The sequence below is a fragment of the Equus quagga genome, chromosome 14 (genome assembly GCF_021613505.1).
Source record: "Equus quagga isolate Etosha38 chromosome 14, UCLA_HA_Equagga_1.0, whole genome shotgun sequence".
In the NCBI taxonomy this organism is placed as follows: Eukaryota; Metazoa; Chordata; class Mammalia; order Perissodactyla; family Equidae; genus Equus; species Equus quagga.
This window is the reverse complement of record NC_060280.1, coordinates 86,158,718-86,182,199: the sequence shown is the minus strand read 5'-3', so window position 1 is coordinate 86,182,199 and position 23,482 is coordinate 86,158,718. Positions and strand designations below refer to the sequence as shown.

The 23,482-nt window shown below is 43.2% G+C and overlaps 1 protein-coding gene across 1 annotated transcript in view; it reads left to right on the top strand.

Annotated features, from left to right (window-relative positions):
• Window positions 1-1,555: 1,555 nt before the first annotated feature.
• The window catches only part of LOC124252371 (zinc finger protein 709-like), a 43,578-nt gene continuing 21,651 nt past the window's right edge, over window positions 1,556-23,482 (top strand). Inside the window, exon 1 of the mRNA XM_046685764.1 lies at window positions 1,556-1,655. Within this exon, the coding sequence (XP_046541720.1) occupies window positions 1,653-1,655 (3 nt within the window). The 5' untranslated portion in view covers window positions 1,556-1,652. The remainder of the gene's footprint in view (window positions 1,656-23,482) is intronic.

Sequence of the window (23,482 nt, the reverse complement as noted above, 5' to 3'; positions counted from 1 at the left end):
CAGATGAATGGATCAACAAAGTGTGGTATGCACATATGAGTGAATATTACTCAGCTTTAAAAAGAAATGAAAGTCTGACACTTATTACAACATGGGTGAACCTTGAGGACATTGTGATAAGTTAAGAAGCCAGCCAAAAAGAAGACACAAACTGTATGATCCTACTTCTATGAGGTGCCTAGAGTAGTCGAATTCATAGAGACAGCAGAATGGTGATTGTCAGGGGCAGGGGAGTTGGGGGGTGGGAGCAAGGGCTGTGGGGTGCTGCTGTTTAACGTGTACAGAGTTGCAGTTTTGCATGATGAAGAATTCTGGGGATTGATTTCACAATGTCAATGTACTTCACACTACTCAATTATACACTTCAAAATGGGTAAGATGTAACTTGTATGGAATATGTATAGAAGGCGGTCAAAGTGTACACACTCTGCATCATAAAATAAATGTCATGGGAATGTAAAGTCAGCATGGTGACTATAGTTAATATTATTGAATTGCATTTTTAAGATTTGCTAAGACAGTTTGATACTGACCCTGATATCAGTTTCCCCACATTAAACCCAGCATACATGAGGTTAACATCAAAACACTCATTCCCTGCTTACTCCCTGGATCCCTGGCTCCAGAATCCACTATCCATATAGAGACAGACACTGTCAAGGACGAGCACCTGGACTATCTCCGGCAAAGAGATACAAGCTTGTGGGAAAGCTGCTGACCAGCAAGGTCACAGGCTTCCTCCTCTCTGCAAGTGTCTCAAGGCCAAAGACAGGCTGGTGGGAAAGCTCTGACCAGCAAGGCCATATGCTCCCCCTCCCTTACCTAAAACCCCAAATGAAAACCCTTCCTTTTAGCTTTTCGGGGAGTTTGGGATTTCAGCGTTAGTGCCCTCTTTCCTTGGTCAGCGCTGTGCAAAACTACAATTCCTCCTTTCTTCCACCACACCCGGTGTCAGAGATTGGCTTGCTGTGCAACAGGCGACCGAACTCACTTCAGGTTCGGTATCAAGTTGATCTCAAAAGTTGTCATCACAAGAAAAAAAATGTATACGTCTGTGTGGTGATGGATGTTAACTAGACTTATTGTGGTACACTTGAAATCAATATAATGTCGCTTCTCAATGATATCTCAATTTAAAAAAACAATGAAGTATGGATACATGCTACAACATGGAATTCCCTGAAAAAATTACACCAAGTGAATATTTAAAGTACAGTTGAGTGGAGGTGGGGAGGAGCTGGGTGGAAGATCAAAGATCAAAGCGGAGACGCACTAATTTTTACACATGGTGAGGTGATTTTGTGTGTTTGCAAAGAAGGGTCACAGTTCCCTGAATGGCCTCGCAGCATAGCGTTTCAGTAGAAAAGTCCCCGGAGAGGACAATTTCCCGCTCCTCGTCAGCTCAGACGCGTAATCTCCGTCCCGCTGTCACTCAGGACCGAGGGGGCTTTTCGAACTGTCCAATCAGGTCGGCTCCGGGGCAGGTGGGCGGGGCGATGCTCGCAATCACTTTCCACTTCCTGGCGCTCCACAGTCCTTCCGGTCGCGGGTCACCTGGCGCTTAAGGCGCCGCGTTGCTCTGCACGGACTTTGTCGCGCTGTGACCTGACCTGAACCGTAGGAAGAACTCAGGGGACCCAGGAGACCTAGAAATGGTGAGTGTGCGGCCCCGGGGTGAGGACGCGGGAGGAGGGGCTGGTGGGAAGCGGCGGGGCGGGCCCGGCCTCCCGCGGTCCCCTCCGGGGTCTGCGGCCCCGAGTCCGCGGTGGCGCCGCTCGGCCCTCAGGCCCCTCTGGCCGCAGCGTGGGGGCGGGGCCGGCAGCCGGGCCCCGGGCGTCCTGCGGTCCCTGCGCGCGGCGACTTGGGCCGGAGCGTCTCTGGGCCGCTGTGCGCCCGCAGCCCCGCGTGTCCCAGACGGTGCTGGGCCCGCGGGAGGGCCCGCAGTACAGTCGGGCCTCGGTGTCCGAGGTCAGTGCGCGGAGCGGCTGCGGTCTGTGGGTCCCCAGGGCCTCCTTTCTCCTCAGAGGGGACCCGTTTTCTCCTGAGTTTTCTAAGTGTTTGGGGAGCAAGGTCTCCGATCCACGACCCTGTCCCCCCAGCTCTTCCAGGACCCACAGTAAGTCCCTAAATTTCCAGATTCCTCCTCACGTTCCCGAACGCCAACTTCCCGTCTCCGAGTCACAGCATCGTCATCAACCACAAACAAACCCGATATTTTAGTTGTTTATCACTTTTCCGTAGTCAGTGGGCGGCTCTTTCAAGAGGGTTTATTCCTCGTTCGTGGATGTTTTTCTTGAGAGAAAGTAGCGCATCCCCCTGGAGGCGCGTGGTGCGAGCTCCTCCCGCCTCTCCTCAAGGCTGCGTCCTGGGCGCGGACGCGCAGCTGGCAGTCCTTTGCTGCAGGTTCCTCTCGGCAAACTTTTCGGGGCGATCCGGCCCGTCAGCACTGCTGCTCCCTGGGGTTGTCACCTTGAAAAGATACGTTCACTTTATTTTAGTTGCAATTTTCCTATAGATAAAATGTATTTAATCAATACAGATTGAAAGACAATATAAAATACCTCCAAAGAGGGAAGAAAGAGGTGAATTTCAGGAAAAAATAAAATATTCCAGTTTTACATTGCCTGATTTAAAAATTGTTCTTCCTTTTTCGTCCCCTGAGCATGTTACTAATATTCTGAGGTCTGTTCTTTTATTTTGGGTGACTTTGAATGGATTTCCAGGGTTTAGATTGAAAACCTGAGTGTTCAAGTATGATTAATAGTTTATAAAAAATGTCCTGTCATGGAAATAATACTTAATATCTTTTTTTCCTGACAATGCAATACGTTCTTGAGGGCTTTCTTGTTGAGCCAGCAAAGTGCCATACAATTTTCTTCCCTCATTTCCGCATTAAGACTGGTTTGAATCCTTTAGCTGGATTGTTCAAACACTGGGTTTGTGTCATTTAAGGTATCAATGATGGCCCGAAAAACTCCACTGGGGGCAGAGGCCTGAGGGCAGTGGATCTAAGCTAAGGCCCCCTTGAGCCTGCAGAGGGAAGGACTTGAAGGCCCAGCTGTTCTTCCTGGGGAACCTCCACTGCAGCTGTCCTACTGCTCACAGCCCATGGGAGGAGCCTTGATCCTGAGAGGAGCTGCAGAGCCCTGGAAAGCTGGGGGTGCACGTGCTCATGGGGTGGGGAGTGACGCCCTTTCTGAGGTTGTAGCTGTGGTTCCCTTGGGCGTGTTTCTAGACATAATTGGAGTTTTGCATCCACAGTGTAGGTGTACTCAGAGTGTAATTTGTTTACACCGAGAAAGTCTGTGAGAGTCAGGAGCTCTGTGTCCTGGATTAGGGCCCATTAATCTGGGGGTCCATTTGGGTCAGAACCTTAAACTGGATCCAGCTGAGTTTCCTCACGGTGAGAATGGAGCCTGAGAGAGGGAGCATGTGCACTGTTCCCTGGGGAGAGGAGGGTGTGTGGGGCTCCCAGAGCTCCTTCTTGTGGCTGCTCAGGTGCCCTCTCCTCCTTCTCCAGTGACTGACCCCCCCAGGGCTCTGTCTCCACCAGGAGAGTCAGGAACATGGGACCTTCTGAGTGTGGCTTTCCTTCTGTCCTGTGGGAAGCAGGCTGCTCATCTGAGCTGATTCCAGTATTTGTGTTTCTTCCCTTTGGATTCCTTTATCAATGGACTAGTGCAGCCCTTTGGCTCTAGTTTCCCTTAGCACTCGGGCCCTGAGATTGTAAGTTGATGGAGAGAGAGGATGTGAAGAAAGCAAGAAAACTCTAGAAACAAATAGAATTTATGTTCCATTTAGGGAAGATAACCTCAAGATGTGTGATGAATGTATTGAAGTTCTCAGGTGTATGTTTCGTTATTACATCAGTTTTCATATTTGCATGTCCCCTAGAGAACTTTGAAATTAAAAAGGTTAAAGCAATTAAATTTCTATTTCAGTTGATGTGAGGGAAACTTCTGGAAGCTTATATTAATCTTTGAAAATACTAGTATATTTAAGCAGCTAACCTCAAACCCCCATTGCGTTATAATGTGCTGCTTATTCCTGAAAATACCCCGGTGTGAGATATAGGGGAAGGACAAACTAGGATGCTGCATGTCTTTTTAGATAAAGAGACTTAAAAATTTTAATTTTGAATGGTGTACACTCTGTAATCGGTAGTCTTTGGAGGAATTAAATGTTAGAATGGTTTCTTGTATGCAAAAGTTAAAGACTGTTAAATAGTAAAATAGTATGCACAAATTTCTGTTTACTTGAAATCAATCTGTACGTTAGCAAAGCCTAACTTAAGAAGATTCAGTGCCAACATATTCTGGTCCTCTCCAGCACTGTTACTCCAGCCACCCTCAAGTACAGTTTTGATAATTTTTGCATCTGTTTGTGTTTCTTTATAAATTGATCAACAATGCATATTTTTCTTACCCACATTTGTCCTTGTAGTGAGCAGTCAGACTCCACATTTTGGGTGACTGCTCACAGCTTAAGCCTCACCCACCCTCCTCCCCTTGTGCCCCAACCTGGACAAGCTGAGGAGGAAGCCTGGGTGCTCTCTCCTCTAGAGCAGGCAGGAGATTCCCACCACCCCAGGCCCTGCCTGTGTGCAGAGCTCTTGCCCTGGCCCCACCCCCAGGCCCAGTGAAGCCCCAGGCCAGGCTCCATTCCTTGCTTTCTGAGCCCTGTGAGAGCTGCTTGAGAGGCCGGCCCTGCCCTCCCTTCAGACCTCTATTATGTGAGTCCTAAGCCTTTTCCTGCTCTGTGTGTTTGTGCCACCCTGGCATCGTTCTCCACAAGGGAACCACCGCTCTGCAGGTGACCATAACGGTTGGCGCCCTGAGCAGCATGTCCAGACATGACCCCACCCCTGGGTCCGTCTTCTCTTTCTCTGACTTGCTCCCCATCTCTGCTGCCTGGTGACGGCATGCACTGTGGGCTGCTGCTTCCTGGGGAGCTCGTGCTGGGAGCTGTGCTGCCCCGTGTTGCATTGTTGACCTTACCAGGCCACAGTTCTAGGTTCACCTGACCAGTGTTGGCAGTTTCAAGACTTTATAGGCATTTGAGAGCAGGAATATGAGATTGGGGCCTCCTTAAATGAATCCTGGGTCAGTGATTTGGTGGGATTTTTCTATGTATTAGAGTGAAGCTGTGACAGAAGCTGTGTTGGCCTGACATGCCTGAGGGATGAAGGTGTTAGACAGGGACTATACCCTTTGCAGGAGGTGGGTCCATCGGAGGGTCACTGTGGAAACAGCAGTCATTTAAAAGAAAGATAAGAGGGAGGGAAAGACAAGCTGTAGGTGATAGCAGAGGACTTCCCATGACCCTTCAGTACCTCTGCTGCTGCCCCTGCCTCTACTGCCGCAAAGATCCTGACTCTCAGGATTTTAGGGGAAAACAGACATGGCACCATTGTGTCCGAAGGTTCAAACCTGACTTAAGCCAGGAGTTTAAACCTTATAAAGCAACCAGTTGTCACAAGAGAGCCTCCTAACACTGATGGCACTATTTTGAGACTCTTGGATGGAGAAAAATTATAACTACCAAGGTAGAGAGGCACTTGCCCTCCTGAAGTGTATGCCATGATGAAGGAAACAAAACAGGAAAGATCAGGGGGAAACAGTAGATAAAACACTGAAACGAAGGTCCACAATTTGCCCTAATTGGAAATTCAAAATATACTGAAAAAATTTACATAAGAAAACAGATAAAGGTACTCTGCTTGGCTTCTGGGCCTCTACAACGTCCGTTCTGAATTAATTTTGCTCTCTGATGTAATGCACTAGTTCAGAAACCTTAAAGCACTTAATCAACACTAGATCTCAAATTACAGTTATACCTGGGATCCCACTAAATTTAAGGAAGATGCCCCTGATTATCTTAGCGGTGTTGATGAATATCATGTAGATGACAAATAGGATAAATGTTTAATTTTTAGCCATCAAAACTGTGGCCTTGTCTAAATTCTCCATGGTCATAGCACCTGTTATCCTAAAAATCCCTTAGTGAGCTGGGAAGCTCTGACCCAATGAGCAAGAATTAAAGTTAAATGAAGTCTTTGCCACTTACAAACTGGCTTGACAAATTGGGACCCAGGGACCTTACCCACAAATAATACAGTTTATATGGCTGAATGTAAATGACACAGGGCCTTGAAGGATTGGAAACTGTATGGGAGACCTAGTTAGTGAAGGGGTGATTATAATCAGTGCTGCTTTTAACAGCCAATTAATTCTCTTATTAAACCTGGAAAGAAAGGATGACACCTCAGAGTGTTTTACCTCAACTTGAGGCTGTGGTTGCACCACACAGACCTCTACCCGGTCTCCAACAGTATGGAAATTACTGACTACAACTGATGAGCAATTGATCAATATCCTGCCATCACAGATTTGGCTGAGTCTGTTCCGTCCAGTCCTGTGTCCACAGCCTCTCAGCTGCGCTTGGCCTTCCCTCTGAAGGGACATGATGCCCCTTTACTGGGTTATCCTCATGGATCTTCCCCAGCTGTGCCCTCCCACAGTCATTGCAGGCAGGGTCTGAACTCATCCTGGTGTCTCCAAGAACACAGGTATGACATTACATTAGTGACATCTCTTATAAGGCCATTCAGGATATACAAATATTTAAAGAAAGGGCTCACAAAAAGTGGATGGGGGTGCCGACCCTGTGGCTGAGTGGTTAAGTTCACGCGCTCTGCTTTGCTGGCCCAGGGTTTCGCAGGTTTAGATCCTGGGCAGGGACATGGCACCGCTGATCAGGCCGTGCTGAGGTGGCATCCCATGTGCCAGAACTAGAAAGACCCACAGCTAAAAATATACAACTGTGTACTGGGGGGTTCTGGGGAGAAAAAGGAAAATAAAATCTTTAAAAAACAAAAAAGGGGGCCGGCCCGGTGGCGCAGTGGTTAAGTTTGCACATTCTGCTTCGGGGGTCCCAGGTTCACCAGTTTGGATCCCAGGTGCGGACATGGCACTGCTTGGCAAGCTATGCTGTGGTTAGCATCCCACGTGTAACGTAGAGGAAGACGGGCACAGATGTTAGCTCAGGGCCAGTCTTCCTCAGCAAAAAGAGGAGGATTGGCAGCAGATGTTAGCTCAGGGCTAATCTTCCTCAAAAAAAAAAAAAAAAAAGTGGATGGGACATTGCCATGCGTAAAATGTGAGGCCCTGACAACTTACTTAAATTTCTGGAAATTATGTGATAATCTGAGACCTGCTCCTTCTCTGACACCATGAAGAAATAGCTATTGTTCCCCTCAGCACCCACATCTGTTAGGTTCTCTTTATGTTTGGGAGGCAGTATATTCATTATTTACAAGTTTTGCTTGAGTCTATTTGTGCTTTTACTTGCAAGTTTCCCACCTAGAATGGGCACCTCTACTGCAAAAGTCTGGAGACTCTTCATATCGTCATATAACCAACAATCCTGAGTCCCCTCGGAGAGTCCTTCACTATAGCGGCCTCAATGACTTGTCATGCTTTCTAGGGTGCCCATGATGGCCTTAACTTGTCCATAGACTTCTGATGCAAGAACCTGCCCCAGACTCCAGACTGTGTTGCATTAGAGCTGCAGTGACCTCTACTTATGAGGCTATCCTGAATGTAGACAGCCCTGAGCATGGGACCCTCTATCCAGCAGTCCATTTTGCCTTGGAACCTGGAAACGGCACTCTAAGAGGTCTGCATGGCTACCAAGACCCCCTGGAGACATAATGGAGCCAAACCTTGGCCCTCTGGGATATCCTACCTGCACGAGGCTGTGGTCTTCGCTGTCCTCAGTCTCCTGCCAGGTGCCATGGTGTTGAAGGAGGTTACTCCATTTCCAGACCCCAAGGCTCCCTGGGAAGCTCCTTGAATTCTTTGAGAGAAAAGCAGTGGGAGTTCATAGACTTTTGGGATGGCATCACCACATTTATATTCGACATACTGGCTTCTTTCACTTAGCAATATGATTGTAAAGTTTTTTCATGTCTTTTTGGCTTGGTAGCCTCATTTCTATTCATCACTGAAGAATATTTCATCCTATGGAGGTACCACTTGTTGTTTATCCATTTTCCTGTTGAAATTATCTTGGTTACATCTAGGTCTTGACAGTTATGCATAAAGCTTCTGTAAACATTCACATGCAGAGTTTTTGTGAATATTAGTTTTCAGCTCGTTTGGGTAAGTTCAAAAAACTTGATTACTATGCCATGTGGTAAGCGTAGGCTTAGATTTAAGAAACTGCCTTTCTTACAAAGTAGGCATACCATTTTCCATTCCTACCAGCAATGAATGAGGGTTCCTCTTGCTTTCTATCTTTGTGATCCTTTGGTGTCTCTGTGTTTTTAATTTCAGCCATTGTATTGTCTGGTGACATCTCACTTTTCTTTCCTTCTTTCTGCTTTTTTTTTTAAAGATTGGCACCTGAGCTAACAACTGTTGTCAATCATTTTTTTTTCTTCTGCTCTTTCTCCCCAAGCCCCCCAGTACATAGTTGTATATTTTAGTTGTGGGTCCTTCTAGTTGTGGCATGTGGGATGCCCGCTCAGCGTGGCCTGATGAGCAGTGCCACGTCCATGCCCAGGATCCGAACTGGTGAAACCCTGGGCCGCCGAAGCAGAGCGCATGAACTTAACCGCTCGGCCATGGGCCTAGCCCCTCACTTTTCTTTTATTTGCAATTTCCTAGTGACACATGATTTTGAGCATCTTTTCATGGGCTTATTTACCATTTGTGTACCATTGCTGAAGTGTGTATTCACAACATTTGCCCATTTTTAAGTGGGTTATTTGTCTTCTTTCTATTGAGTTCGTTTTTTTAAAGATTTTATTTTTCCTTTTCTCCCCAAAGCCCTCCGATACATAGTTGTGTATTTTTAGTTGTGGGTCTTTCTAGTTGTGGCATGTGGGACGCGACCTCAGCATGGCCTGATGAGTGGTGCCATGTCCGTGCCCAGGATTCGAACCAGCGAAACCCTGGGCTGCTGAAGCAGAGCGTGCGAACTTAACCTCTGGGTCACGGGGCCGGCCCCTCTGTTGAGTTTTCAGAGTTCTTTGGATGTTTTGGGCAAGAGTCCTTTATCAGATAAGTGAACTTTAAAGATTTTCTCCCAGTTTGTGGCTTGTGTTCATTCTCTTAACATTGTGTTTCACCAAGTGGAAGCTTGTCATTTTTTATTTATTTATTTATTTATTTTTAATATTTTTTTTATTGAGTTATTGATAGGTTACAATCTTGTGAAATTTCAATTGTACATTAATGTTTGTCAGTCTTGTTGTAGGTGAACCACTTCACCCTTTGTGCCCACCCCCCACTCCATCTTTCCCCTGGTATCCACTAAACTGTTCTTGGTCCATAGTTTTAAATTCCTCATATGAGTGGAGTCATACACAGATTATCTTTCTCTTGCTGGCTTATTTCACTTAACATAATTCTCTCAAGGTCCATCCATGTTATTGCAAATGGAATGATTTTGTTCTGTTTTGCAGCTGAGTAGTATTCCATTGTATATATGTACCACATCTTCTTTATCCATTCGTCTGTTGATGGGCACTTAGGTTGCTTCCACGTCTTGGCTATTGTAAACAGTGCTGCAATAAACATTGGGGTGCACAGGACTTTTGGGATTGCTGACTTCAGGCTCTTTGGATAAATACCCAGTAGTGGGATGGCTGGATCGTATGGTAGTTCTATTTTTAGTTTTTTGAGGACTCTCCATACTGTTTTCCATAGTGGCTGCACCAGTTTGCATTCCCACCAGCAGTGTATGAGGGTTCCTTTTTCTCCGCAACCTCTCCAACATTTGTTGCTATTAGTTTTAGATATTTTTGTCATTCTAACGGGTGTAAGGTGATATCTTAGTGTAGTTTTGATTTGCATTTCCCTGATGATCAGCGATGATGAGCATCTTTTCATGTGCCTATTGGCCATCCGTATATCTTCTTTGGAGAAATGTCTGTTCGTGTCTCCAGCCCATTTTTTGATTGGGTTGTTTGATGTTTTGTGATTGAGTTGTGAGAGTTCTTTATATATTAAGGATATTAAGCCTTTGTCAGATATATGACTTGCAAATATTTTTTCCCAGTTAGTGGGTTGTTTTTTTGTTTCAATCCTGTTTTCCTTTGCCTTGAAGAAGCTCTTTAATCTGATGAAGTCCCATTTGTTTATTCTTTCTCTTGTTTCCCTTCTCTGAGAAGGCATGGTGTCCGAAAAGATCCTTTTAATACTGATGTCAAAGAGTGTACTGCCTACGTTTTCTTCCAGAAGCCTTATGGTTTCAGGTCTCACCTTTAGGTCTTTAATCCATTTTGAGTTTATTTTGGTGAATGGTGAAAAAGAATGGTCAATTTTCATTCTTTTACATGTAGCTTTCCAGTTTTCCCAGCACCATTTGTTGAAAAGACTTTCTTTTCTCCATTGTATGCCCTCAGCTCCTTTGTCAAAGATAAGCCGTCCATAGATGTGTGGTTTTATTTCTGGGCTTTCAATTTTGTTCCATTGATCTGTGAAGTGTTTTTGTACCAGTACCATGCTGTTTTGATTACTGTAGCTTTGTAGTATGTTTTGAAGTTAGGGATTGTGATGCCTCCCGTTTTGTTCTTTTTTCTCAGGATTGCTTTAGCAATTCGGGGTCTTTTGTTGCCCCATATGAATTTTAGGATTCTTTGTTCTAATTCTGTAAAAAATGTCATTGGGATTCTGATTGGGATGGCATTGAATCTGTAGTTTGCTTTAGGTAGAATGGACATTTTAACTATGTTTATTCTTCCAATCCATGTACATGGAATGTCTTTCCATCTCCTTATGTCGTCATCCAATTCTCTCAGAAAGGCCTTGTAATTTTCATTATATAGGTCCTTCACTTCCTTAGTTAAATTTACCGCAAGGTATTCTATTCTTTTTGTTGCGATTGTGAATGGTATTGTATTCTTGAGTTCTTTTTCTGTTGGTTCATTACTGGAGTATAGAAATGCTACTGATTTATGCAAATTGATTTTATACCCTGCAACTTTGCTGTAGTTGTTGATTACTTCTCAGAGTTTTCCAATGGATTCTTTGGGGTTTTCTATATATAAGATCATGTCGTCTGCAAACAGCGAGAGTTTCACTTCTTCCCTCCCTATTTGGATTCCTTTTATTCCTTGTTCTTGCCTGATTGCTCTGGCCAGGACCTCCAGTACTATGTTAAATAAGAGTGGTGATAGACTGCATCCTTGTCTCGTTCCTGTTTTCAGGGGGATGGGGTTCAGTTTTTGCCCATTGAGTATGATGTTGGCTATGGGTTTGTCGTATATGGCCTTTATTATGTTGAGGTAGTTTCCTTCTATGCCCATTTTGTTCAGAGTTTTTATCATAAATGGCTGTTGGATCTTGTCAAATGCCTTCTCTGCATCTATTGAGATGATCATGTGGTTTTTCTTCCTCAGTTTGTTGATGTGGTGTATCACGTTGATTGATTTGCGGATGTTGAAGCATCCCTGTGTCCCTGGTATGAATCCCACCTGATCCTGATGTATGATTCTTTTGATGAATTGCTGAATTCTGGTTGCCAAAATTTTGTTTAGAATTTTTGCATCTATGTTCATCAGTGATATTGGCCTGTAGTTCTCTTTTTTCGTGGTGTCCTTGTCAGGTTTTGGGATCAGCGTGATGTTGGCCTCATAGAATGTGTTAGGAAGTGTTCCATCTTGCCTAATTTTTTGGAATAGCTTGAAAAGGATAGGTATTAAATCCTCTCTGAAAGTTTGGTAGAATTCCCCAGGAAAGCCATCTGGTCCTGGGGTTTTATTCTTTGGGATGTTTTTGATTGCTATTTCAATCTCTTTCCTTGTGGTTGGTCTGTTCAAATTGTCTGCCTCTTCTTGAGTGAGCTTTGGGAGATTGTAGGAGTCTAGGAATTTATCCATTTCCTCTAGGTTATCCATTCTGTTGGCATATAGTTTTTTGTAGTATTCTCTTATAATCTGTTGTATTTCTGCAGTCTCTTGTTATTTCTCCTCGCTCATTTCTGATTTTGTTTATTTGAGCTTTCTCCGTTTTTTTCTTTGTAAGTCTGGCTAGTGGTTTGTCAATTTTATTTATCTTCTCAAAAAACCAGCTCTTTGTCTCATTGATCCTTTCTACTGCCTTTTTCGTTTCAATAGTATTTATTTCTGCTCTGATTTTTATTATTTCTCTCCTTCTGCTGAGTTTGGGCTTCATTTGTTCTTTTTTCTCTAGTTCAGTTAGGTGTGCTTTAAGGTTGCTTATTTGGGATTTTTCTTGTTTGTTAAGATGTGCCTGTATTGCAGTGAATTTTCCTCTTAATACAGCTTTTGCTGTATCCCATATGAGTTGGTATGGCATGCTATCATTTTCGTTTGTTTCCAGGTATTTTTTATTTCTTCTTTAATTTCTTCAATGATCCATTGCTTGTTCAGTAGTGTGTTGTTTAGTCTCCACATCTTTGTGCCTTTCTCAGCTTTTTTCTTGTAATTAATTTCTAGCCTTATAGCACTATGATCTGAGAAGATGCTTGTTATTATTTCAATTTTTTTAAATTTGTAGAGGCTTGCCTTGTTTCCCAACATATGGTCTATCCTAGAGAATGTTCCATGTGCGCTTGAGAAGAATGTGTATTCAGCTCCTTCAGGGTGGAGTGATCTATATATGTCTTTTAAGCCCAATTGTTTTAGTTTTTCATTCAGCTCCACTATTTCCTTGTTGATTTTCTGTCTGGATGATCTGTCCATTGATGTGAGTGGGGTGTTGAGGTCCCCTACTATTATTGTGTTGTTTTTAACATCTTCCTTTAGGTCTGTTAATAGTTGCTTTATGAATGTTGGTGCTCCTGTGTTGGGTGCATAGATATTTATAAGCGTTATTTCTTCTTGATGAAGTGTCCCTTTGATCATTATATATTGTCCCTCTGTGTCTCTCTTTACCTGTCTTACTTTGAAATCCACTTGGTCTGATATGAGAATTGCAACACCTGCCTTTTTTTCCTTGCTATTTGCTTGAAGTATTGTCCTCCACCCCTTCACCCTGAGTCTGTGTTTGTCCTTGGGGCTGAGGTGTGTTTCCTGGAGGCAACAAATTGTTGGATCTTGTTCTTTAATCCATTTTGCCACTCTGTGTCTTTTTGTTGGAGAGTTCAATCCATTCACATTGAGAGTGATTATTGATGCATGTGGACTTAATGCTGTCAATCTGTCGCTCATTATCTTGTTTTCCTGTGTTTCTTTTCCTGTGTGCTTTAGACTACCCATTTAATACTGCAATTTCTTATGCTGGAGTTCTTTGATTTTTCCTTATTTATGATTTGTGACTCTGTTCTGTACTTTATTTTAGTGTCTACCTTGAAGTTTGTATTTAGAATCTCGTGTATAATATAGTCTATTCTCTGGTGGTCTCTTACTTACTCAACCAATACTGATTTAGACCCTTTGCTCTTCCCCTCCTAAATAATTATTTTCATTTTTTATTCCAACTCGTCTTATTAATTTGTAGTTAGAGTGCTAAGATCGTCCTTGTTTTGGTAGTTTCCTTATTTTTACCCTACTGCTATAGTTGAATATTTGCTATCCTGTTCTGGTTCTATCCATCGGTCTCCCTAGTCTGTCGATTGTGTCCCCTTTCTCCCTTTTTTCTTTTTTCAAGTATGAGAGCCTTCTTGAGGATTTCTTGTAATGGAGGGCTTTTAGTTACAAATTCCCTTAACTTTTGTTTGTCTGGAAAAGATTTAATTTCTCCCTCATATCTGAAGGAAATTCTTGCTGGATAGAGTATTCTTGGCTGAAGGTTTTTATCCTTTAAAGCTTTGAATATATCACTCCATTCTCTCCTAGCTTGTAGGGTTTCTGTAGAGAAATCCGCTGACAGTCTGATAGGGGCTCCTTTATACGTTATTCTCTTTTTTTTTCTTACTTCCCTGAGTATTCTTTCCTTATCATTCCTATGTGCCAACTTTACTATTATGTGCCTTGCGGTGGGTCTTTTTACATTGACAAATCTAGGAGATCTAAAACCCTCCTCTACACACATTTCTCCGTTGATCCCTAGATTTGGGAAGTTCTCTTCAATAATTTCGTTAAGCACACTTTCTGCTCCATTTTCCTTTTCCATATTCTCGGGAATTCCTATGATCCTTATGTTCTTACTCATTGAATCCATTATCTCTCGGAGATTTTCCTCATTTTTTAAAATTCTTAGTTCTCTTTCTTCCTCTGTCTGGCGCCATTCAGCCTGTCTGTCCTCGATTATGCTGATTTGCTCCTCTAGGTTGTCTACACGGGCATTCAGGGAATCCGTATTCTGTTTTATCTGGTCCATTGTGTTTTTCATCTCAAGTAATTCTGTTTGATTCTTCTTTATGATTTCAATCTCTTTTGTGAAGTAACTCCAGAAGTCGGCTTGTTTCTCTATTTTTCTCTCTACCTCATTGAGTTTTTTGATTATAGCTGCTCTGAATTCATTATCACTTAGTTTACCTAATTCCAAGTCCTCAGGACTTAATTCTGTGTTTTTATTGTTTTCCTTCTGGTCTGGAGCTTTTATAAATTGCTGGATGGTAGAGGAGCAGTTTTTTCTCATGGTGGTAGAATTCAGTTGCAGTTACAGCCTGTCGCCACTAGATGGGGGTCGAGAGCGGCGTGTTAGCTCTCTGCCTTCGAGGCAAGATGGCTGCGCCCACTGGCTTTGTTAGAGGGGAGGGGCTGTTACAGGCGCCGGTCTGGGTTCAGATCAGTTCTGTTCTCTGCTCTCGCAAGGCCCTTGATTTATAGGGTCCCCGCGGACGGAAGCTTTCCCCCTGTCAGCGGGTCTCCACTGAATCAGCGGCAGGAGTCCTGGATGATCACCTGGTCGTGCGGCCCCTCCCCCGCTCCTTCCCGACCTGCGCCGCAGCCGCAGCGATCGCAGACTCTAGGGGAGGGAGCGATGTTCTCTCCTACCGTTCTGTCGCCTCCGAAGGTGTAAGCAAGGTTATGATGTCTGCCTTCTTGGTATTGTAGGTCTCTAACGAGCTGGCATTATGTTTATTCTCTGAAATTCAGTTCTTCCAATCTTTTATTGTATTTTGGAGGGGAGAGAATCCTGGGTCAGCTCACCCTGCCATTTTGCTCCGCCCACCTTGGAAGCTTGTCATTTTAATGAAGTCAAATTTGCTTTTCTATCTTGGACCTTGCTTTTGGTGGTGTAGCTAAAAATCACCAAACCCCAGGTCACTTAGATTTTCTCCTATTTTATCTTTAGGAGTATGTCTGTTTTACATTTTATCCTAAGATCTTTGATTAATTTTTAATTAATTTTTGTGAAAAGTGTAAAGTCTGTGTCTAGATTTTTTTTTTTTAGATTTTATTTTTTCCTTTTTCTCCCCAAAGCCCCCCGTTACATAGTTGTATATTCTTCGTTGTGGGTTCTTCTGGTTGTGGCATGGTTTTTTTGTTTTGAGAACTGGAGACTGGCTTCTGAGCTCCTTGCTTGACAGTCCAGAGACCAAAAGTCTCTGACTCCAGTTTTATTGAGAAAGAATTGACTCCATGACGTTATATACTTAGTGTACAACATGGTGGTTTGATTTACACATAATTGTGAAATGATTACCACACTAGGTCAGTTAACATCCGCTTCTCATATAGGTAAAATAAAAAATTAAAGGAAGAAGAAAAGCGTAAAGAAAATAGATTTTCTCTTTGTGAGTAGAATTCTTAGGATTTACTCTCTTAACAGCTTTCCTATATATCATATAGCAGTGTTAGCTATAATCATGTGATACATTATATCCCTAGTCCTTATTTCTCTTATAACTGGAATTTTGTACCTTTTGACCACTCCTCCAATTGCTCCTTCCAGCACACCCCAACCCCCATCTCTAGTAACCACAAGTCTGATCTCCTTTTCTATGAGTTTGTTTTTTTAGAATGCAAATATATGTGAGAGTATAAAGTATTTATCTTTCTCTGACTTATTGCACTTAGCATTATGCCTTCAGGTTTCATCCATGTCTTTGAAAATGGTATGATGTCCTGGGTTTTTATGGCTGAATAACAATCCATTGTGTGTGTGTGTATATATATGTACACACACATAGAACTTCTGTATTCATTCATCCTTTGGTGGATGTATATCTTCTCTGTGGTAGGCAGCAGCCTCAGTGAGTGAGGATGTCATCATTGATCATTGTTTTCCCAACATCATATGTATCTTAAACACTGTTGAAGGGACTGCTCCAGTGTGGATGTAAACAATGGGCAGCAATACCAAAGTCCTGCCTTATTGAGATTAAACACGATGGTTCCCCGTAAAGATAAAGGCATAGACAGAGTTCATCTTCATTTTAGCTGTGGCCAAATGTTTTCCTGCATGTGCTATTCGATCATGATCCAGATACATGGGTAACTAGAACTCAACTTCCATTGCTTTGGGCCATGGTATTTGTGGTATTTATGTTTCTGTTTAACATCAGTTGAAAGGATTTGAAATTGCATTTTGATTCAGCATATCATTTTGCTGCTATTCAGACTGAGTGACACAATTTGTACCCCATGAAACCTTCGAGTTTCTCCCAGTGTGAGGAAGGGTTCAGGTCATCTGCACAGTTGTAGCCCATCATGGGTTTTCCTCTGAGTAGAGTGATATCTGTGCAAGGTCAATGTGATTTCCTGGTTAAAATACTAAAAAGAGCTGTGAATGTTTAGAGGGTAATGATGCAAGCAGTAATTGAGGTGAGCTGTAGACAGACGGAGTATTGTTTGGAATAATATCCTGTGTGGTGGCAAAGGAGGTAAATTTCACATCCTCAAATTATAAAATTTTCCATTCCTTTTTGTTTTTCTAAAGATTTTATTTTTCCTTTTTGTCCCCAAAGCCCCCTGGTACATAGTTCCGATTTTTAGTTGTGGGTCTTTCTAGTTGTGGCATGTGGGATACCGCCTCAGCATGGCTTGATGAGTGGTGCCCTGTCCATGCCCAGGATTCAAACCGGCGAAACCCTGGGCCGCTGAAGCAGAGCACACGAACTTAACCACTTGGCCACGAGGCCGGCCCCTCTATTCCTTTTTCTAAGAGGAGTAGCTGGGAGGTTTTTGTTTCAATGAGGCACAAAGACCTCAAAGCCCGTTTTTGCTTTTTTCAGGGATTATTTCCATATGTTTACATTTCCAGATGTTATGGAAGATGGGGTAAAACGTGACAGCTTTTGTTTCATTAAACGACAACAGAAATCTAGACTGGTTCTCTTTTTTCTTAGTGCTAATTTCTGTTTTCTTAGCAGTGTAGAGAGTATATGATTTTTAAATTATTTGCATCTCATTTTATCCCCTGACCCCATCTTTCCTTTCATGAGACAAATGACGAAAGTTAAACACAGGGTCTTACCCAAATTCACATAGCTCGTAACAGCAGAATCTCTTATTTTGAAGTTTAGAAGGTATAATGTGTCCCCTCTCCTGGGCAATGTCAAAAACTTCAAACTCACAAGGACACTGCAAGTTTTATATAATTATGCACTTTTACAACTGTGGCATTAAAGTTTGAAAATAGGACTTCTGAGGTAACAAGGTGTTCCACTGATACGACGTTCAGGAAAATGCAAATGTATAGGAACCTAAAACAGATCAGCTCTTCAGGGTGGGAGGGTTCAGTACAAATGGGCACCACAAGAGTGTTCCTTTGGGGTGATGGAGCGTTCTCCATCCTGATGGCGGTATAACTGTACGTTTGTGAAAACTCACCACTACTCTTAAAATGGTATGTGTGTATACTAAAAACAGTAGAAAACAAAAATGTTTTCACATGCCAGGAGGATATTAAACTCTCCAGAACTCTGATTGCTATGTGTCGAACACTTCCTTGCACCACCTTGGGTTCATCTTAGGAAGAAGTGGAAGGACTGGGGAAGAAGAACATCGGCCACTACAGACTGTTCCTGGCATCCAGTCTGAATTAGAAAATTCCCTCTAGGGCTACACCTGCCCTCGTGTCATTCACATAACTGCAGAGAAAGTGATAGGACTTCCGGCCTCAATCCTTGAGTTGACACCAGGTTTCTCAGGTCATATCCTGGGAATGCGGTGGTCTGAAACATAAAGGTGCATCTAACACATCTCCACATGGGATCCAGCTCTTAAGTTTCCCATCTCAAGCCTACTTTGTGCCTCCTTACTGGGAAACATGTTTAAATGCAACACTTGTCCCACTCTGGAAATTTTCTCTGTTGTTAACCTTAAAATATTAAAGAGCCACTTATTTTACCAGTAAAATGAGTTTATTCAGGAGTACAATTCAGGACATGTAAACTGTGGTGAAGCATCAGCAAATAGGGAGAACAGAACAGATGGGTTTGCTTTTATAGAGGACACGAAGGAAGCTGGGAGGGGCTGTTTGGAACAGAAGTCCATGGAAGGAGAATGAGAGATCAGGGTGCTGTCAGTGGCCGAGGGTGGTGGTTTCTCATTGGCTGGGCTGTTCCTGGGCAGGAGAAGTTCTTCCTTCCTCCTTCAGTGGTCTGTGAAGTAAGCTGCTTCCTCTTGGGAGATGGAAAGGACGCTTCTTCCTGTTCGGTGTCTACAGTGTATGGTGAGTACTAGTTCATGAGCGCTCCTGCTTTGGGGCTTCCTAGCCCATTTTAAATGAGATTTCCTGTATTTATTTTCACATTTGCAACCCCAGGCGACTGTGAGGTGAGACAGGGGCAGAACCCATGTCACAAGACACAAGCCCCTGGAACACAATACTCCCCACTGTCACATACATATCATCTCTGCACCAACACACACAGTTTCACGATAGTTTCAGTTCCACCAATAGTGTCTAAGAGATGTCCTGCCTTGTCCTAGCTCTGGGAGTCCCTCAGGCGCCTGGCTGTACCTAAATCACTCTCCCTGAGATCTCTGGCATCTTCCACCCTGTGGTTTCAATGGCTCATGCACTGATTACCCCAGCTCCTTCACCTCAGAACCTGCTTCCAGAGTGAGTTTGGAGCCCACCCACCAAGGTCGGTGCTTACTTTTTCTAGAACAGGACTCACCCTGTAGAGTTCCAGCCCTGGCACTCTGGGAAATGGTGATCTCAGCCAGACCCTCCACCGTCATGAGGCCTGCTCTCCTCACATGGCTCCCAGAATGCAATGGGCACCCCTCCAAAGGAAGTGGCAGAAATGGCAGGGATTTCCACTTTTTCTGAAGTGTGCGGATGCAGGATGTGGTGTCCTCCCCTTTGTCAGAGCCCACATCCACTCTTTGTTGAAGAGAAGAGGCAGTTGTGCATCAAACCATGTCCCAGCATGCTCTTTCAACAACTTCCAGTGCATTCCTGTGTCCCCAAAGTGATGTCTCTGTGCTGGAATACCTGCAGTCTCAAGTCCCGAGGCTTCCACCCCCTTCCGTGAATGTTCCAGGGAAAAGCAGTGATCAGGGGCTTGGTGAGGACTGCCCACTGGGCTGGCACACATGAGGTCTGCATGCAGATGAGACTCAGGTGGTGATGGATCCCAGACTGGAGAGATGGCAGTGGGGGACGTGGTGGCTGACTGAGGACGCACAGACCTTTGTTGTCTGTACTGAGCTTCCAATGGGAAAGCAAAGTGAGGAAGGGCCACATGGTGAGGACACGTTTCTGGAAATGATCATAGCAGCGTGAGGGGCTGGGACACGGTGATCACTGCAGCCATCGTGGGCCCTGACTCTCCCTCTTCAGGGCCTGGGCTGTGTGTCTCTGGGCCATTATCTCTGAGAGTCTGTGACTTTGGGTGTCTATGTGTGGGTGTGTGCACATGTGTGTCCAGTGAGGAAGCCTGTATGATTTTTGTCTGTCTGTCTGGGGGGCTGTGTGTGTATGTCCTTAAAATCTGGAATGCTGTTATTTCATTTGGTGCCTGACTGCCCTGGTAGCCCCTCCCTCACCATGTTGAATTGAACTGACGTGAGCAGACAAATCCTTGTCTTCTTTCTGATTGTATTAGTCCTGTGTTTTATTTTGTCTCAAAATGTTTTGACATCTTGTGGGGCCTCTCGGACATAGGGAGACCCTGCCCCTCCCAGGGGCACCTCATTCCACGTTGGCAGTGGACAGCTTGTCTACAGCGGGCCTCTTGTATGCATCCCGCCCGATCCAGTGCCCTGTCCCTACAGACCTCCTTATCTGCCTCTCACACGCCAGACAGTATTCCCCACTCCAAACCCACCCAGGGCCAGGAACCAGATGACTGAGGACCATCCCTAGGCCCCAGAGGCTGCTGGGATTGTTCAAAGCAGCCAGTCCTGAGCTGCTCACTCTGCCCTGACTCACATTTCCTGTGGGACCCAAATGAAGGCTGTGGCCTAGGTTTGTGTCCCACTCCTGATTCTGCCTCCTGAGCAACCCTGATGCAGCCCCTGTGACCCTGCCTGGCATGGTGTGCCCTTATCTTGGGAAATGTAAGAAATAAAAATCTTTCAATGACATTGGCCTGTTGTGTTGTCACTAGTCACCTCTATAAATTAAAATCTCAGGGATACAAATTAGACCCTGATCCTAAAGAGAAAGTGTTCAGTGAAGATGGTGGCGCCACCGTGGGAGGACGGAGTGAGGTCTGTGGGAATGTGAGTCCACAGCAGAGCTGATGTTTCCCAGGGAGCCTGCAGCAGGGGACATGGGGGCTGAGCGAGGAGATGCTCACCTTTGGTCCCCTCACTGAGCTCACAATAGAAAAGCAAAGTGACAAACGGACAATTCATGTTGAGGGTGTTTCTGGATGCATCTATAGCAGTGAGAGGGCCTGGAACATCATGACTCCAGCCATTTTGGGCCCTGACTGCCATCCAGTCTCCCATTTTGTGTTTTTTTGTAGAGATGTCCTGTTTGTACTGTGTGGTGTCAGGAGGGGTGAAATCCCTTCCGCATCTGGAGGAGCTGAGACCCCCTCTTTGGGGATTGGTTTGGGAGCCAGGAGACACCCCTCTACCAGGTGGGATGGGAGTGAGAACAACGCACTTTGTAAGTTCTGGGCCTGTGATGAGGTTTGTGTAAAGCTTCCATGTGAGTGTGTGTGTCTGTTTCTCTGTGAGCCCTGATATGCAATAAATATTGGTGTGACAGGCCTTCTGGTAGATGCTTTGGTGAACAAAGCAGAGCAAATATCCTTGTTCACTTTAAAGCTGACATTTTAGGAGAGAAGCAAGAAGATATATAAATAAAATTATACAGTGTATCTGATGATGTTTGGCCTGAACTAGTAAAGAAAAGTGGGGAGAAGTGCAGAGGGCCTGGGCTCTGTGTGTCTGGGAACATCTTTGTCTCTCTGAGCCATTAACTCTGAGAGTTGTGAGTTTGCATCCGTGTCTGTGTGTGTCCTCCTATATGTGCCAAAAGACAGCCTGTGTGATTTTGCATGTCTGTCTGTGGAGCTATATGTGTGTGTCCTTTGAATTCTGGAGTGGTTGGTTTTTCCCATGTTCTTGCCTAACTGCCCTGGTAGCTCCTTTCTCACCACGTTGGGTAGAGCTGGTGAGAGCAGACATCTGTGTCTTCTCTCTGATCTGAGAGAGAAAGCCTGCAGTCCTTCACCATCAAGAGTGACGTCAGCTGTGGGTTCTTCACTGATGCTTTGTTTCAGGTTGAGGGCATTTACTGAGGGAGTTTCTCCTAGTTTCTTGAGTGTTTTCCTTGTGAAGGGGAGTTGAACTTGGTCTAATGCTTGTTTATATCTATTGAAATGATCCTGTAGTTTTTGATGTTGATTCTATTAGTGGTTTCTTATGTTAATTCATTTTCAGAGGTAAAACTAATATTTTTGTCCTAGGTTAAATCCCACGTGGTCAGGGTGTTTAGTTCATTTTATATATTTCCAGATTTAGTGTATTACTATTTTTTGATGCTTCTATACCTATATTAAAAATTGGTGTTTGTTTACTGTAATATATATATAGTATAAAATAATGGTGCATATAGTATATATCTTTCTGTGTATATGTGTATGTAGACATAGAAAAAATGTAGAATGCAAGACATATATATTTATTTTTATATGGTGTATGTAACCTGTATATACTATAGGTAGTATATAGTATAGTATTATAAGTAATTATTATATGTAAGTAGAATATAGTCTATAGTTAACATATGTATATTCAGCTTTCTAGTGTATACTATAGTGCTATACTTTTACATAATAATATTACAGTCATCATTCTGTAGCATAGTGGGTAACATTACCATGTCTGTCCATAAAATTATTCAAATAAGCTGTTCACATCCTCCTATGGGAGCATAGGGGCACCTCACTATCTTGATACCCTAAAGCCCACCTCCCCCACCCTGTTGCTTTTCTCTTCTTCTCAGTGCAGGTGAGGTGTCAGTGTGTGTCTCAGAAATTGTAACCAATTTATTAGCCTGAGGGTTGAGGTGAGGCTCTGGGGTTTCATCCATGCAGAGACATGTGTGATCTTCTTTTGTATTTGAGTAATTATGAACAAGACTATCCAGAGTGCTTTCTCCCAAAAGGGTGACCTTGGATAAGGAGCTGATGTTCTTGTTGCCAGGCAGCAAGAGAGTACTGAATTTAATTAATCAAAGACCTGATTAAGTCAACATGGAACATAGATGTTTATTTTGATAAGATACAAAATTTTGGTGTTTTTCTTCAGGCAGATTACTTATAAAGGAAAAGAAACAAACCTTTTATAATTTCTGATTATCTAGAGCAGACCAAGAGTTTAAGAACATGGTCTGTTAGAGAGAAAACCAAATACTAATGTTGCAGCAGCTTACTTTTATATTAAAACTCACTTACACAGTTAAATTTATTCTAGTCTTAGCCAGCCCTGACCACACATAGAATTCCTTTTCCTTATTATTTTTGGTAGTTTTAATTGCATACATTAGAATTCTTAAGCATTTCAATATTTTTAATTTCTAGTGAAAACTAAGAACGAAGCAATTATGAATGGTCTTTTACATTAGCGTTCTGTGGATTGACAGATTTATCATAAAAACACTTTATACTTTCTAGGAACATGTGCTTCCTCAGAGTAAATTTTTCAGTATGCCACAAGACGTGTTCACTAATAGATCCAAATATCTTTTATTCCTCTATAGAAGGAAGCAAAAAATGGATAAAAGTACATTCAGTAAGTAATGTTTGAGTATTTCCTCTTATTTAGAAATGATCTGGATATTCAATGAATTTAACTTCTCATTTAACTTAGCAAAACTTTAAGGTTACAGCTTACCAAAAAGATTTGAGGAGACTCTTTAAGATGTTCTCCTTTGAACTTTTAATCTTACATCTCTTTAATTTGCTTGTTCTTAATCTGTATATTTAGATTACCCACAAAAACCTCATTAGACATCAGAAAAAGTTATCATCCCAACTTAATTTTTCTACTTGTAAATTTTGTAAGAGATTATGTAAACTCATTTTATTAATGAACTCAGGTGGAATAAGAGTTCTGTTTCTGCTTTATATTCAATGTTGATAACTTTAAAGACTTGTCTTTTTTAATTAAATCACTAGATTTAAACTAACTTTAATAGTGAATATTTTC